The 17,472-nt window shown below is 42.4% G+C and overlaps 1 protein-coding gene across 2 annotated transcripts in view; it reads left to right on the top strand.

Moving 5' to 3' along the window:
• MAP3K15 (mitogen-activated protein kinase kinase kinase 15) overlaps window positions 1-17,472 on the top strand; it is a 119,333-nt gene that overhangs the window by 33,266 nt on the left and 68,595 nt on the right. For both annotated transcript variants that reach the window (XM_051826988.2, XM_070066401.1), the window contains exon 4: window positions 14,460-14,653. In XM_051826988.2, the coding sequence (XP_051682948.1) occupies window positions 14,460-14,653 (194 nt within the window). The remainder of the gene's footprint in view (window positions 1-14,459; window positions 14,654-17,472) is intronic.

Below are 17,472 nucleotides of genomic sequence, written 5' to 3'. Positions count from 1 at the left end.
TAATTGTTTTTATCAAAGTTTCATAAAAATAACTTATTTGCATCCATTTTATTTCTTTTTTTAGCCTTTATTTTTTTGAAAGAGACAAAGACAGAGATCCTTCATCTGCTGGTTCTCTCCCCAAATGGTCATCAGGGCTGGGCCAGGCTGAAGCCAAGAGCTTCATCTGGGTCTCCCAACATGGGTGGCAGGAGCCCAAACACCTGGGCCATCTTCTGCTTTTCCCTGGCCATTTGCATGGAGTTGGATCAGAAGTGGAGCAGCTGAACTAGCACCCGTATGGAATGGCTGCGTTGTAGGCAGCAACTTTATGTACTGTGTCACAGTGCCAGGCCCCATGTGTTTTACTTCTTATGCTATTTCCTGCTGCTTTAGAGATGATAAAGATAACCAGCATTCTATAACTTGAGAAACCATGCTTATATGATGACAAACAAGGCTGAATCTTTTTGAAAGCAAGAAGGGTGAAAATAAAACCAACCTGAAGGCTACTTTATCTACATATTAAAACTTGGAACTTCCTGATGGTTTGTCACTACTGTATTTAGTCCATAGGTCTTCTGTGACTTAATTTAATTTTCCTTTGCAAGATTAATCATACTGTCAAACTTAGGGCCTATCTTACAGGCTGATTTCCCTTGGAAGTAGACCATGAGGTTAGGCTACAGGAGGTTCATTAAGGAATAACCTTGGGATCAACACCGGGGGAAAGGGATGAGATGAAGCAGGATTGGGAAAAGGGGGAAAAGGAGTTGGGGGCAGCCTTGGCTTATGCAGTGGGGAGGTTTGAAGCTGGCATGGCCTTTCTGAGTTGAGATGAGCTGGCCAGGCTTTGGTACTCCTGGATCCACAGATCGTTGGAAGGGGTCTCTTGGATGTGGTCTCTGCAACTGCTGGCTAGAGAGGTCCCAGCAAGGCAGCAAGCACATCCTTCTTTGAAGGGGGTAGCATACCTGAGTGTCTTCCGCATTATGACAGTTTGATTTCAGAAATACTTTTCAGTTCGGAGATTATATATATATATATATATATTATATATATATATATATATAATCTGCAAGGCTGATAAGCACAAAAATAACCTTTTCCTGTTGAATTTGTGGCTGATCACTTGGAAGCTGTGTGTAGGCTTGTCAGAGGACACAGGGAGATAAGTACGTTCTCCGTCACCCAGGAGAATTACTGGAAGGAAATGAGGTGTTCCACGCAGAACTTGCAGAGGAATCGTTACTCGTATACCAGTGCTTATTTTCATTAGTTGTGCCCTGAAATCACACTTCACTCCTTACAATAAAAGAAAGAGTTAAACTTCTAAGCTAGGGGCACTTAAAAAAAAAAAGCTTACTAAAAAGGTTAATAAAAAGTTAATTTTAGGGGCCAGCGCTGTGGCGCAATGGGTTAATGCCCTGGCCTGAAGCGCCGGCATCCCATTTGGGCACCGGTTCTAGCCCTGGCTACTCCTCTTCTGATCCAGCTCTCTGCTGTGGCCTGGGAAAGCAGTAGAAGATGGCCCAAGTCCTTGGGCCCTGCACCCTCATGGGAGACCTGGAAGAAGCTCCTGGCTCCTGGCTTCGGATCAGCACAGTTCCAGCCATTGTGGCCATTTAGGGAGTGAACCATCAGATGGAAGACCCCCCTGTCTGTCTCTGCCTCTCCTCTAACTCTGACTTGAAAATAAATATACCCTTAAAAGTAGTTTATTAAAAAAAAGTCAATCTTAGCTTCTTGACCTCTAAACTATAGTTTTTTTCTTTAAAGTCAGTGAAACTCGTTTCCATTAAAATGATTATAACCCAAATAATTTGGAAATCCTTTGAGAAACAGATACTGGCAATTTTGGGGGCGTTGTTTGCAGTACTAGAAGTCTTCTCCCCGGCTTCTGAGCATGTTTAGGCCTTGAGTTCAAGATAACAGAATTTTTCCCTGCCGCTTGCCTTCCTCGTGTCTTTAGTTTGCTAGGCTTAGGATCTAAAATTGTCAGACATGATGTCGACTGTTTAGGGAATCTTTAGGTTAAAGGACAATTAGGTTTCCTTTCTCTTTTCCATATCCTCTGGTTTTCTGAATTCAAACTCCAAATTTCCACCACCTTCATTAGCCAAGTCTCAATTTCAAACAAGAAGGCTATAGTAGATGGAGAGGAGAGTTTGATTTTACATACAAACTATGGATCGTGGAAATCTGCGCCCTTCAAGTATTTGGTTTTCTATTATTTCTACCTCAGATTTGAACTTGTCTTTTTTCCCTACATGCCTGTGGTCTTGCTTCTGTATTTTCTCCATAAACTGCAGTACTCTAGAGGTGTAAAGCACTAAACTTTTTGTTGTGTCTCTTGACTGTCATAGGAGTGATGCCATATGTTTCAGGATCAGTGTCAAAACCAAATGATCCATGTTGAATTCTGCCTGCCATTTGATAACGTCTTTTTGTATTTATGACAATCTACTATTTTCTCTAAATTCAGACACAATTTACCCATCATGAAATTCACCGTTCAGCCATATGTTTGTATTGGATCTTTTGCCCTCATTTTTTTATTTAAGGATATTTCAGAATTAAGCTGAAATGACTCAGTGGCAAGAACTCTAGGAAAGGCTTGAAATTTGTTGGGCTCTCTGGTCACCTGTGAGTCAGTTGGTAAGCCCTGCTGGTTCTCAGTTTCCTCTTCTAGAAAATGAGATGATTAATGAGGTGACTTCTGAGACCCATGCCAGCTCTGAAATGCTTCTGTGACTTTGTGATGGCCATTCAGTTGTTTAAACAAAGTAGATCAACTCTCACCATAGCTTAGTCCGCTATTTTAACTACGTGGCATGTTTCCAGCAGGAGTATTTTTGTTTACCTTTCAGTGGCACATTTGCCTGATTATCCTGTTGAGATCATTGTACAGCTTCTATTTGTTCCTCTTGTGACAAGGTAAATATAGAAACATAGCAATGTAGAGTGCTATTTGCATTGATCTAACCACCTGCGTATTCCTGGACATGGCTTGTGTGCTGATTTAAAAAATTCTGTCTACAAAAAAGATTACATCGATGAAACATCAGCCCAGCAATCATTTTTTTTACTTAAGTCAGCTTGATTTTTCTTCCTTAATAAATTGACTTTGTCATGTCCAATTAAATAATTTTTAACTTTTATTTAATAAATTTAAATTTCCAAAGTACAACTTCTGAATTATAGCGGCTTTTTACCCCCATAACTTCTCACCCACCCACAACCATCCCATCTCCCACTCCCTCTCCCATCCCATTCACATCAAGATTCATTTTCAATTACCTTTATACACAGAAGAAGGTCAATTTAGTATATACTAAGTAAAGATTTCAACAGTTTGCACCCACACAGAAACACAAAGTATAAAGTACTATTTGAGTACTAGTTATGCCGTTAATTCACATAGTACAACACATTAAGGACAGAGATCCAACATGGGGAGTAAGTGCACAGTGACTCCCGTTGTTGATTTAACAATTGACTCTTATTTATGATGTCAGTAATCACCCGAGGCTCTTGTCATGAGCTGCCAAGGCTATGGAAGCCTCTTGAGTTAGCCAACTTGGATCATATTTAGACAAGGCCATAGTCAAAGTGGAAGTTCTCTCCTCCCTTCAGAGAAAGGTATCTCCTCCTTTGATGCCCTGTTCTTTCCACTGGGATCTCACTCACAGAGATCTTTCATTTAGGTCATTTTTTTCCCCACTATGTCTTGGCTTTCTGTGCCTGAAATATTCTCATGGGCTTTTTAGCTGGATACGAACGCCTTAAGGGCTGATTCTGAGGCCAGAGTGCTGTTTAGGACATCTGCCATTCTATGAGTCAGCTGTGTATCTTGCTTCCCATGTTGGATTGTTCTCTCCTTTTTAATTCTGTCAGTATTATCAGATACTAGTCTTGTTTATGTGATCCCTTTGACTCTTAATCCTATCATTATGGTCAGTTGTGAACTGAAATTGATCATTTGGACTAGTGAGATGGCATTGGTACATGCCACCTTGATGGGATTGAATTGGAATCCCCTGGCACATTTCTAACTCTCGGATTGAGCATGTGCCCAATTAAATAATTTTTTAAAATTATTGCTCCATGTTTATTTGCTCGCTAAATTTGCTGGGGAAGAATTTGTGCTTTTTCAGGTTCTGTTTTATTAAGAATACATAACCCATTGGCATTATAAGACACAAGCTCCAAAAGTACCACATTCTGCCAGCAGTCACAATGTGCATTCTTCTGTGAATGCTCAGTAATCAGTTCATTTTGGGTGGGATTAAACTGCCTTCCATCTGCTTTTGATGCCTTTCTCCTTCTGACTTGGCCATTTATTGACTGATTAAATGTTTGTATCATTAAAAATGAAATGTTCTCTGGAAGAAGGTCAAGCTGAAACTCTTATTCTGAAGTCGGCTGGGATGAACTCGTACATGCTATACCTGCTGCAAAGAATTTATTTACTGGTGCTGTGATTGACCAGCTTTGCCACCTGCTAATCAAAAGAGTGCTGGTGCCATGAGGGCCCTTGCCTTGAGTTTCTGTCCTGGTCACATTGGACCTTTGGCCATTTGGCATGGGGTACTGGAGGAGGAGCAAGCTAAGGAGCAAATCCTAGGTGTCCTTGGTTAGTAGCCATGATTGAAACTGGTGGGCAATCTAGAATGGCAGATGTCCTAAACAGCACTCTGGCCTCAGAATCAGCCCTTAAGGCATGCGGATCTGGCTGAAAAGCCCATGAGAGTATTTCAGGCATGGAAAGCCAAGACACTCTGAGGGAAAAAAAAATGACCTAAATGAAAGATCTCTGTGAGTGAGATCCCAGTGGAAAGAACAGGTCATCAAAGAAGGAGGTACCTTTCTCTGAAGGGAGGAGAGAACTTCCACTCTGACTACGACCTTGTCTAAGTATGATCAGAGTCAGTGAACTCAAAAGGCTTCCATAGCCTTGGCAACTCATGACAAGAGCCTAGGGTTATTACTGATGCCATAAACAAGAGTGTCAATTTGTTAAGTCAACAACGGGAGTCACTGTGCACTTACTCCTCATGTAGGATCTCTGTCCTTAATGTGCTGTACATTGTGATTTAATGCGATTTAATACTCAGACAGTATTGTTCACTTTGTGTTTCTGTGTGGGTGCAAACTGTTGAAATCTTTACTTAATATATGCCAAACTGATCTTCTGTATATAAAGATAATTGAAAATGATTCTTGATGTGAATGGAATGGGAGAGGAAGCTGGAAAGGGGAGGGTTGCGGGTGGGAGGGAAGTTATGGGGGGGGAAGCCATTGTAATCCATAAGCTGTACTTTGGAAATTTATATTCATTAAAAGTTAAAAAATAAATAAATAAATAAAAAGAAACTGGTGGGCAATCGAGTTGAGGTCCCAGTCCACTCTGCTGTCCTGGAGTGTCCAGGCGCCTGTTAGTGTCACACATGGAAAACTACGCTAAGTCAGTCTTCAGAAAGGTTGTGGAAAGTGAGTATGATTTTAAAAAATGTACTGTGGGTTTTGAAATCTTTTTGTGCTAAAATATTTTTAATTACATTTTCTAAACCTTTGGAAGTACCCTGTAGTGCGCAGCCTGCGGCGGTTATGCTGACATTTTAGGGCTGCAGCTAAGGTGGGCGGTGTGACACATCTGTGAAGGGTCCCGAGCCTTTTACGGAGAGCGCAGGATCCCTTTGTCAGTCTGCTCCAAATATTTTAAAATTCTGAAATACAGGATCACAAAGAAGGCTAATTGTATTAAAATACAGTTATCAAAAATGCTTTTATAAGTTATGTATAGTAACCTTTGTGCTTCTTTACCAGCATCTGAAGTAGGATTAAACAGCAGGTCCAAAAACTGTCACAACTCTAGAGTAGTGATGGGCATAAAAGTTATTTTGAAGTATCTTCAGGGACTTGTATTGTGATATGAAAAATGCCGTGACTTCTAGTGACTGAGTCTCAAATCTGGCTAATATTGCTAGGGTGTGTTACCTACATTCCTAACCGAAGGAAGTGTTTAGTTTCAGTTGAAGATAAATGATGACAAAGATGCAATTTTTTCCTCATTCAGGTTCACAGACCCACAAGAATGAATGGACTCCAGGTTCGGAAGTCCCTACTCTAGTTGAGAACTACTGCACATAGCTGGTATTTATTGGATTTCCATGTGTGCAAAGCCCTTTACAAAAACGGCCATATTTAAGCCTCTGTCATTTGATGAGATTGGCACTAGTAATTGTCTCCATTTTGAATATGAGAAAACTGATGTTTGGATAGATAAATACATTGACCAGGGTCATCCATCTAGGGTGGGGTGGGACTAGGATCAGTGCTCGGCCCTCTGAGTTCTTTGCCACATTGCTACACTTGAGTTGGGGTGATGCCAGCTTGGTGTTTCAATACTCATGAGGTATTTTCTTCTTCACCTGCACTTCACAAATGTGGAAAAGAAAACACTGTCCATTTCCACTGACTGGATGGTGGAACTCGCGTGCCCTCCCTGACTGCTGGGGACACTGAAGTTGTTCTATCCTTTTAGGAAACAGCAGTTTGGAAAAACATAACAAGAACCTTAAGCTTGCTTTAGTCATTTCACTCCTGGGACGCTGTCCTTAGGGAAAAATCACAGAGCAGAGGTGCCAGTGTGAAGATGTTCATCTCGCTAGTGCTTGCCATATGAAAGAACTTCCAAACAAAGTCATTAAGAGAATAGTTAAGTATAGTATATATTTACCAAGTGGTACATTAGGAAGCATTTAAAATTATGGCATTTAAGACTGTGTGATTAAACTTCCGTAAGGAGTCCTTGTAAGAACACCTGTTCTTACCTAGTGATGATATGCAGCAAGTGGTGCCCTGTGTAGATGGTAGTAGTTCCGGTAAACTTGGATTGTTAGTTTAGGAACTAGAAACTGGAAGACCTGTGACCTTCACATCCTGCCTCTACCATGTCGGAGACTTGTGGCTTTTTCTCTGCTCCTTGACCTCGCTTAGTATCTCAGAATCACCTTTTTGGAAATATTTTGAGAGTGCTTAAGGGTTTACATATAAATGTGGCCAGCATACTGCTTCAGATGCCTCTTTATGTAGGAAACTAAGCTGTTTTTGTTCAATTTGTTTTAATGAGCTGGATTTCTGATGTGTTTCCATTTATAAATGTTGCACTTAGAAATAGCTGATCTTAGTTCACTATTGAACATGTGTTATGCTAATCACTGTTTGTTGTTGTTAATTTCTGGTCTCTCCACCAATGGAACTCTGAATGTGTTCCATCATTTGAAGATGTTTGGGCCTATTCTACCTCTTTGTAAGGACAAAAGTGCTGCGCTCAAGAGCCTCTGCTTTCATTTAAAAGTTTACGAATTGCTGTCTAAAATGTAGTCATTAGTCCCAATTTCTTTCTGTCAGATTTCTTAAACTTTGATCCACTTTCTGAAAGGTTTGCTCAAAGAAAGTGTTCTTACCTTCCCAAGTCCCCTGATTCCTGCTGTGTGCTCAGGGCTGTTCATTAAACTTGCTCGGCCGGTACGAGAGCCTGTGCGTGTTCTCTCTCTCTCCTCGTTTCCCTCCTACAGTAGCCGAACACTGGCTCTGCAGAGCGGCTCTTCCGGCTGTAGGGAAGCCTTCACTCCTCTGCTGCTCCAGCTCTGCCTTCTTGACCCAGCGCTCGTGACAGCATGTATCGTATGCTTGTCACAACCCCATTTTTACCTCATTGTTTCGGGTTTGAGCAGGACTGGGGCAAAGATTGCTCCTAGGGAACTGTTGTTATTTGGGAAGATCAGATTTGCTAAGTCTTGTAAACAAGATTTGAAAAGACCTTTTTTGGGAACCAATTCTCAGACATAAAGCAATGCTGCACAAATACATTTGTGTGCTTCTGATTTATGTTTTAGAGAACCTCAGGATTATTTACTTGTGAGGTTTGAAACATTTTTGTTAGAAGTGATTTTTGAAGAAATTGAGAAGAGTGCGTGCATGTTAGTGTGTGAATAACTATAAATATATATACAGTTATATTAACCTTTTTGTGCCTGTTGATTCCAGTTACCATGTGGTGTCATTTCCTTATTACAACACAGCTTTGTTCCCTCCTGTATCGTGTCTTTTTTTTTAATTTTTTTAAAGATTTATTTATTTGACAGAGTTACAGAGAGAGGTAGAGAGAGAGAGGTCTTCCATCCACTGGTTCACTCCCCAGATGGCTGCAACAGCCGGAGCTGCGCCAATCTGAAGCCAGGAGCCAGGAGGTTCTTCTGGGTCTCCCACGTGGGTGCAGGAGCCCAAGGACTTGGGCCATCTTCTACTGCTTTCCCAGGCCATAGCAGAGAGCTGGATCGGAAGAGGAGCAGCCAGGACTAGAGACAGTGCCCATATGGGATGCCGGCACTTCAGGCCAGGGCATTAACCCAGTGAGCCACAGCGCCGGCCCCTGTATCATGTCTTAACAATTGTTTTGAGAAGGAGAGAGAGAAAGAGAATGAGAATGAATGACTGAGCAAGAGCGCAAGCACTCCCCCATCCACTGGTTCACGCCCCAAATGCCCACATCAGCGTGGCCAAAGCCAGCAACTGGGAACTGAGTCCAAGTGTCCCAATCGCTTGAGGCATTGCAGCTGCATACAAAAGTGTGCATATCTAACCCAGGTACTCTGATACAATATGTGGGCATCTTAATCATTAGGCCAAAAGCCCACTCTCAACTTGGATCATTCTTAAATTGTCTAATATATTACGCCTCTGTTACAAGCCCCAAATATGGTTATATGCATCATTTTCTACAGTTGCTTTTTTTTTTTTTTTTGACAGGCAGAGTGGACAGTGAGAGAGAGACAGAGAGAAAGGTCTTCCTTTGCCGTTGGTTCACCCTCCAATGGCCGCCGCGGCCGGCGCGCTGCAGCCGGCGCACCGTGCTGATCCGATGGCAGGAGCCAGGAGCCAGGTGCTTTTCCTGGTCTCCCATGGGGTGCAGGGCCCAAGCACCTGGGCCATCCTCCACTGCACTCCCTGGCCACAGCAGAGGGCTGGCCTGGAAGAGGGGCAACCGGGACAGAATCCGGCGCCCCAACTGGGACTAGAACCCGGTGTGCCGGCGCCGCTAGGCGGAGGATTAGCCTAGTGAGCCGCGGCGCCGGCCTACAGTTGCTTTTTTTAAGTCAGGAGAAGAAATTTGTGATTATTTATAATTGCCTACATAGCCAACTTGATTATTGTTTTCATTATGTACATTAGAGTTCTTGTCTGGTGTTACTTTCAACCTGAAGAAATCTTTAGTATTTTTGTTAAGATGAATCTGCAAGCACCACTTTATCTCATTTTTTGTTTATCTGAAAATGTCCATTTCACCATTTTTGTAAGATAGTTTGGGTGGATATTAGATTCTTGGTTGATTTTTTTTTCTTTGAGCACTTTGACTATACCATTCCGCACGGCTTTCATCGTTTCTGATGAAGAGTCTGCTGTTACCCTGACTGTAGTTCTCTTAGACAGGACAAGACATTTTCTTTTGCCACTTCCAAGATTTTCTTTTCTGTCAATATTTTGAGTAAGATGTGTCTGGCTGTAGAGCTGTTTGCCTCTTGCTTACATGAAGTTCATTAGCTCCTTGATTATGTAGATTTAATGTTTGTCATTAATTTGGGAAGTTTTCAGCAAGTATTTCTTGGAGGATTTTTCTACTCCTTTATCTTTTCTCCTGGGATCCCTGTTAGATGTTGTATATGTTGACATACTTGATAGTGTCCCATGCTTCTTTATGACCCTACTAATGTTTCTTTTTTTTTTTTTCTAGAGAGTACATAATCTCTTTTAATCTGTCTTCAAGTCTGCTGATTCTTTCTTTGGACACTCCAATCTCCTATTCAGCACCTTCAGTGGATTTTTCCTTTTGGTTATTGCACTTTTCAATACCAGTCCTCCCATTTGATTTCTTTTTTGGAAAAAAAAATTCTCTTCAGTGATGTTGTCTGTTGTCTTATTTAAGTATGCTTTCCATCTATCCTCTTAATATATTTTAATAGCTGGCAGCTTCCATATCTGGGTCCCTTCAAAGGAAATTACTGTTACCTGCTGGGTTTTTTTTAACATGGATTTCTCTGTCCTGTGTTTGTTGTTGTTGTTGTTAAAATTGGGCATTTTAGATAATATATTGTACAACTCTGGATATTAATCTCCTTCTGCCTCTGGGGCATATTGTTTTTGTCATTTACTGATTTATTCCATGATTTGGCTGGAATAGTTCAGTGGAGCCTATTTCTCTGTAGTGCTACCTATGATTCCACTCTTCAGACGGTATTACACTGGACACGTGCATAGCTATTTTGATCCCTCTATCTTCATCCAAATTTCATTGGCTACAGCTAGGCTCTCATTGTCTATCTCTTACCTGAGCTCCACATTAAGCTTCTGACTGATCTTCCTGTTTTGGCATTCCACTTATACGTTAGGTTCACTTGTTACCTGATTGCTCTATTTTTTTATGATGCCTCGAGGTATAAATTGTTCCACAATTTGGTATAACTAAAGTTGGGCGCTTTGCACGAATAATTTTTAGGTCTAGTCATTGAGGCTGCCTCTGACCCCAGAAAGGCTGCTCTTCAATGTCTCTTTGTTAACCTTCAGGCTGGCCTACCTTTCACTTTACTGCTATCATGGAGCTATGAGCCTTCCCTTAGTTGCCTGCCACCAGAATCTCCGTGGGTTTTTTTTTTTAATGACATCCACAGGCTTGACCTTGGCTCTGCTGTGTTCCACGTGTCGTCAGTCCCCTTACAGAGAGCTGTGGAGTGCTCTGTTCTTATAGCCTGCCGCTCCCCTGAGCCAAGCTCTGCTCCACTGCTGTGGAGCTGGTGCTGGAGACAGCAGCCCGCTTCTCTGGACGTGACATCCAGCTCCATGAGTCAGGTGCTGGAGAGAAGAGACGGCCCCTGCTCTTCTCAGCTTACCTCTCTGGGCGGGGAACCTTCACCCTATGAGTGAGTAGGGGCGAGGACAGTCAGGACCCTATATTCTTGGCTTAGCTTCTGCCCTGTAAGTGGAGAAAGGAACCTTGCTTCTGTTGACCACATTTGCCTGGAGTATATTTTTAAAGATTTATTTATTTATTTGAAAGGCAGAGTTAGAGGCAGAGAGAGAGAGGTCTTCCATCTGCTGGTTCACTCCCCAGATGGCCACAATGGCTGGAGCTGTGCCAATCTGAAGCCAGGAGCCTGGAGCTTCTTCCGGGTCTCCCACATGGGTGCAGGGGCCCAAGGACTTGGGCCATCTTCTACTGCTTTCCCAGGCCATAGCAAAAAGCTGGATTGGAAGAGGAGCAGCCGGGACTTGAACCTGCACCCATATGGGATGCTGGCAGTGCAGGCAGTGGCTTTTACCCACCATGCCACAGCGCTGGCCAACCTGGAGTATTTTCTACAACACTGGGTTGGGCTGGATGAGAATGCTGCTGGCTTTGTGTTAGGGAGAAACTGCCCCCCAGACTTAGGGCAAGAGAGAGCCTGTCTTCTTGGCCACAGTCACCCAGCAGAGAACTTCCGTCACTCCAGGCTGGTGGTGAGTGAGGAGCATGACATGGCTTAAATGCTATGAGATCGTACTGTTCTTACCAAGATTAAGTAGATTTTATCCATTTGTTGTATGCCCTTAGGGTAATTTATAGAAACTTCAAATGGATTTTTAAAAATAACTTCCACTCGTTATGGTTGTTTTACCAGGGGCAGGATCTTAGGAGCTCTTTACACCTCTAGTCCTGCTATAACTCTCAGAAACTAATAAACTACCCTTCTTCAAGGATGTTTTATCTTCTAAACCTCACTGAACGATATAGCTGTTTTCTCCTCAGGCTGACATTGGAAGACTTTTGCCATGGAGGATAACCAATTGCAGATTAAAGAAAAAGCAATTTAATGTCTGAATGTGTAAATGGCATTTAATTTGCTTTAGCAGCATGACTTTCTTGGCATAAACCAGAAACAAATTGTCTTTAACTTACCAAGCCTTAGTTTTCTATGTAATTGGTTGAAAAAAATTTTTTAGTAGAAAGGCAAAAAGGTAGTGACAGAGATCTTCCATCCATTGTTTGTCCCCCCAAATGGCTGCAACAGCCAGGGCCAGGAACTCATTCTGGGTCCCCCACATGGGCGGCAGTAACTCAACCACCGGGGCTACCACCTAGTGCCTCTCAGGATATGTGTTATAGGAAGCTGGGGTTAAGGCCAGAGTCAGGACTCAAACCCAGGCACCCTGATATGGAAGGTAGATGTCTCAAGCAACGTCCTAACTGCTGCACCTGTCCATCCTCTTTGGAGAGTTTGATTACAGGGTAGAGAGAGTCTTCGGGAGTATAGGCAATTCCTAGTGATTTTGAAGAAGCAGATCGGAGTCATTTTCCCTACTTCCCAACTACCTCAATTTTTGCCCTTCTTTTTGTAACCCTGATACTTGTGTTTTAAGGGGTTTAATGCCAATAGCTGGTGCCCACGAGTATACTCTCCAGCTTTTACAGCAGGCTAAGTCTTTGCAGAAAACCTCAGTTTTAGGGATGAGAAAGTATCAGGAAGCTTAGTCTAAGACAAGACTTGTTCTTGTGTAGGCTATGGGCTAAGAATGCTTTTTACATTATTAAATGATTGGAAAATATCAAAAGAAGATGACTTAAGAATACCATGAAAATAGGAAATTCAAATTCGTGCGTATAAGTAAAGTTTTATTGGTCTACAGTCGTGCTCATGTGTTTACATGTTGTCTATGGCTGCTTTCCTGCTACAACAGCAGCGTGGAGTACTGCAACAGAGACCATGTGACCTGCAAAGCTGAGATTATTGACCATCTGGCCCTTTATGGACCAGGTTTGCTGATCTGGTGTAAAATATGTTTTACGAGATGGCCTTATCAAAATATTGCAGGCTCCAAGACTTGTCCTGACAGGGACATCATCCCTGTCAGGGACATACATCCCTGTAGATGCAAATCAGTTTGAGGCAGTTATTTATATTTTAAGATAGAAATTAGAATGCCACCTGTTTTTGTATAGGAAAAATCTTTGTCAATAGGAAAATTTCTTTAAAAAATGGATTATATGTTCATAGGTGTATTTGAAACTAGTTCTACCATGTAAGTTTTCTCAGGCCACCTTTCTGATCTGAGATTGTGATATTCTGACAGTTTTCTCTCTAGTTAATTCATTTCTTGTTGGTTTAGAAGAAACCTTATCACCTTGTTTGACATCTCACTGTTGGAGAAAATGTGCTTCTTTTCTTCTTTTTTTTTTTTTTTGACAGAGTGGGCAGTGAGAGAGACAGACAAAGGTCTTCCTTTGCTGTTGGTTCACCCTCCAACGGCTGCTGCGGCCGGTGCACCGCGCTGATCCGATGGCAGGAGCCAGGAGCCAGGTGCTTTTCCTGGTCTCCCATGGGGTGCAGGGCCCAAGCACTTGGGCCATCCTCCACTGCCCTCCCGGGCCACAGCAGAGAGCTGGCCTGGAAGAGGGGCAACCAGGACAGAATCCGGCGCCCCATCCAGAACTAGAACCCGGGGTGCCAGCACCGCAGTTGGAGGATTAGCCTAGTGAGCTGCGGTGCCGGCCGAAAATGTGCTTTTCAAGGCTGTATCTGTGTTATGTCAGAATACGTAGATAACTGCATTTGTTCATTGAATGGAAGAAGTCAGATAAATTTTTTTGGCATTGTATAAGTCCTTTAAAACTTAATGCAGAGATAGGAATTTAGAAGTATGAATTTTTAAGCCAGTTATTTTTGTGACAGTTTAGACAAAAGATTTTCTGTGATACAGGAATGTCAATGTAAGAATATTTTTTAAACAAACTTTAATACTCCAAATGTGCTGAAAATTAAGCACTGATATAATGTTCTCAAAAGGAAATGTTTGTTTTACAAGGGTCGTAATTCAGGCTGTAGTTATTCCATAGAAGAAAAAACTCCTACATAAGAATTATTTGATGATACAAAAAATTTCAACCAATTATTTTTCTGAAGATTTGAGGCTAGTTGTATTTATTAATGTTTCTTGAAACAGAATTTTTATCCAACAAAGTTTACAGTAGTTTACCTATAGTTAAATTATCAAATAATATGCCCTCTTCAATTTTGCTGAAAGAAAAAGGATGTGCCACGTTGCAATCCTTGGTCATCGGTGAATGCCAGTTCCTTCTGGTTCGAGGTGTATGTAGTACAGTAATACAATTTCTGAGACTTGAAACTCTAATTTTTCTGCCAATGGAATTTGGAGACACATTCAGATCAGTTCAGCATTTGAAACCAGTTTTTGTCATATATCTGGGTGGTGTAGTTTTAAAATTGAGTGGTTTCTTGTTTGGGGCCTAATAGATCTGTAGTCTTATTTCAGAAGTTGTTCATGTTCAGCCATTTTTCTCCTTGCCTGTGCCACCTGCCCAGAGCCACGGCTGGGCTTCCGCATCAATTACCTTCTGAAATGGTTTTGTTTCTTTTTTCTAGGCATCCAGTGGAAATTACTACTTCATCCCGTACATCATTACACCATGCGCTGATTACTATTGCTGTGAGAGTGACGCCCAGCGGCGAGCTTCAGAGTTCATGGCTCCGAACTGGGACGCCATCCTGGGCCCACTGTGCGTGCCCCTGGTGGACAAGTTCATTGGCCTCCTCAGAGACATCCATGTGACCTCATGGTAATTCTCATCAGCCACCAACAACCCTAAGAGCCTTGCCAAAATGTCCCTTCAGTTTCAAGGAGGTGGTATCCTTTGACATGACCAGAGTGCTCAGAGAATGGGGCACTGCAGCCAATCATTTGAAAATCATCTTGCAATCCATTATTGGCCCTGAATGCCCTGGTAAGAAGGGCCGCTGAGATGAAGCCAACAGAGTAGAACTGGAGTTAGGAGTTCAGGGTTGGGGCGGGCTGTCCTTTACCCACTGCGTGAACTTGACGCGTGACTCTCTGTGGCTGTTTTCTCATCTAGAAAATAAGGCGGTCAAGCCAGTGATTTATTTCTAATGCTCTCTTTCACCTCTGAGATTCTGTATTTCAGGACCATTTGTGAACATGACTTTGCACTCCCCCAGTTGTGTGGGTTTTTCTAATGCCGCAGTGAGGTCATTCTGACTTTAAGTTCTTACGCTTTAAGAGCCTGTATGTGCTGAGGCAAGCCACTGCCCTCCTGACCTTAGGATGTCCTGTGACATGCTCCCTTTAGATGGACATCAGAGATGCTGTGCAGTTCTCACCCAGAGGTTTGCAGTTGAATCCTGGCTTAGGTGATTCCTAGCTCTCTGGCCTTGACCACGTGGGCTCACCCCTCAGCCTTCATTCTCAAGAGACCGTACCTTCAGATGGCCTTATTCTGGAAGTTAAAAGTAAAAAGCTATTTTTAACCAAAGGATCCTGTTTCTCTGCTTGCAGCCAATTGAAAGGGTTTATTCCTGTCAGTTGTGTCACAAGGAGAACAACGTGGCCTTCCAAAACAAATGAAAATCCAAAGCACTGGCAAAACTGACTGTAATGCAACGTAAGGGACCTCACGTCACACTGTGGCTCAGCTCACAGCGCCCTGAACTGTGGGGGTTACCAGTGCGGCATTGGTTATGAGGCGCACACTTGCTAGTAATCTGTTCTCCTTGTTTATCCCATCACCTACACTCTGGATGCAGACTTTCTTCTCCAGACTGTAGTGGGCAAAGGCAGCTGCACACATGACCACATGGCAACATGGAAAGCAAATGGGGGATATTGGTGGCGCATTCCTGGAAAGCCTCTTAACTATTGTCTTAGTGTAAAACAAATGTTCTAGTGAAATTTAGGCAGAGAGCTCTCCCAATGCCTAATTCCAGGTGTGGCGAGGAGGTCAGGTAGCTCGATTCTGCCAGATGAACCAGGTCTTTGCAAGAAATGGATTCTGGTTTCTTTCTCACTTAGCGCCTGTATGTATGTATCAGTTGGAAAGCATCTTTTTTGTTTTGGTTTAATTTCAGAGAGCTTGAAAGATATATTGGGTGATTCTACCCCATGAACTTGGCAGGTGGCTGGCATTGGTTAGTGACAGGGTAAATGGTGCTTTTGGTTTAAGTTATCTCTAACAGGGAAGGCTGGTAAGCTGCTTAGCTCAAGTGCAAACTCGGATAGGTTTATAAAGTCTATTTTGAGTGCTGTGCTGAAACCATTTCCAAGTTCACACTGATTAACAACATCTACCCTGGTTATCAGAGGCTGTGTGTTTATTACACATCTGATGTCCCCAAGCCATACTCAAGTCAATGTTTTATTTATTGTAAAACCACTATTCTTAGTAGGTTTCTTAGTTTATTAAAGCTATTTTTCAGAATTACTCTTTTTTTAAAAAAAAGATTTATTTTATTCGAAAGACAGTTACAGAGTGAGGTAAAGCCAGAGAGAGAGAGAGAGAGAGGTCTTCCATCCACTGTTTCATTCCCCAAATGACCACAATGGCCAGACAGAGCTGAGGTGATCCAAAGCCAGGAATCAGGAGTTTGTTCCAGATTCTCCCATGTGGGTACAGGGGCCCAAGGACCTGGGCCATCTTCTACTGCTATCCTAGGCTATAAAAGAATCCTGGAATGCAATTGGAGCAGCCAGGACTCGAACTGGTACCCATATCGGATGCCGGCGCTTCAGGCCAGGGCATTAACCTGCTGTGCCACAGTGCTAGAACCCAGAATTACTCTTGAAAATGAGACTAAAGTATAACTTTTGAACTTGTCAGGATAAACTAATAACACTGTAATAGCTCTGATGCCTTTATATTCTACCAAAGAGGCAGTGGCTGTCACCTAATAACTAATTCAATTAAGACAGAATTTTTTTAAAGAATTTATTTATTTGAAAGGAAGAGTTAAAGAGAGGCAGAGGCAGTGAACAAACCATCTGTTGGTTCACTCCCCAAATGGCCGCAACAGGTGGAGCTAGGCCAATCAGATGCCAGGAGCTTCTTCTGGGTCTCCCACGTGGGGTCAGGGGCCCAAGGACTTGAGCCATCTTATTCTGCTTTCCCATACCATAGCAGAGAGCTCAGTCAAAAGTGGAGCAGCCAGGACGCAAACTGGCGCCCATATGGGTTGCTGGCACTGCAGGCCATGGCTTTACCCACCACACCACAGCACCGGCCCCCAGAGACAGAATGTACTAATTCGTGCATCATTGATGATGATAGCAGTTGACAACTAAGGAAACCAAAAAAATTAAAGAAATATGCAGCTATTTTTATATCAGAACATTTTCTTTGGGACATCATTTCATTCTTTAAATGTTAATTGAGTTCGTATTATGAGTGTTGGACCATGAAGGTCAAATTCATGAATGTCATATTATGAATGTTGTCTACTGGATGTACATTAATTTGGCATAGTATTATTATTGAAATTAAGTGCCATTTGTTATTCTATCCCATGTGTTTTTTTTTTTCATTCTCTGGAGACTATCACTTAATTTTGCTTACACTCTTTTTAAATGAATAGCCTAATTTTATTCCTA

This window comes from Oryctolagus cuniculus, chromosome X, assembly GCF_964237555.1.
Source record: "Oryctolagus cuniculus chromosome X, mOryCun1.1, whole genome shotgun sequence".
In the NCBI taxonomy this organism is placed as follows: Eukaryota; Metazoa; Chordata; class Mammalia; order Lagomorpha; family Leporidae; genus Oryctolagus; species Oryctolagus cuniculus.
Note: the sequence above shows the minus strand (reverse complement) of the source record. Positions and strands in the feature narration are given on the sequence as shown.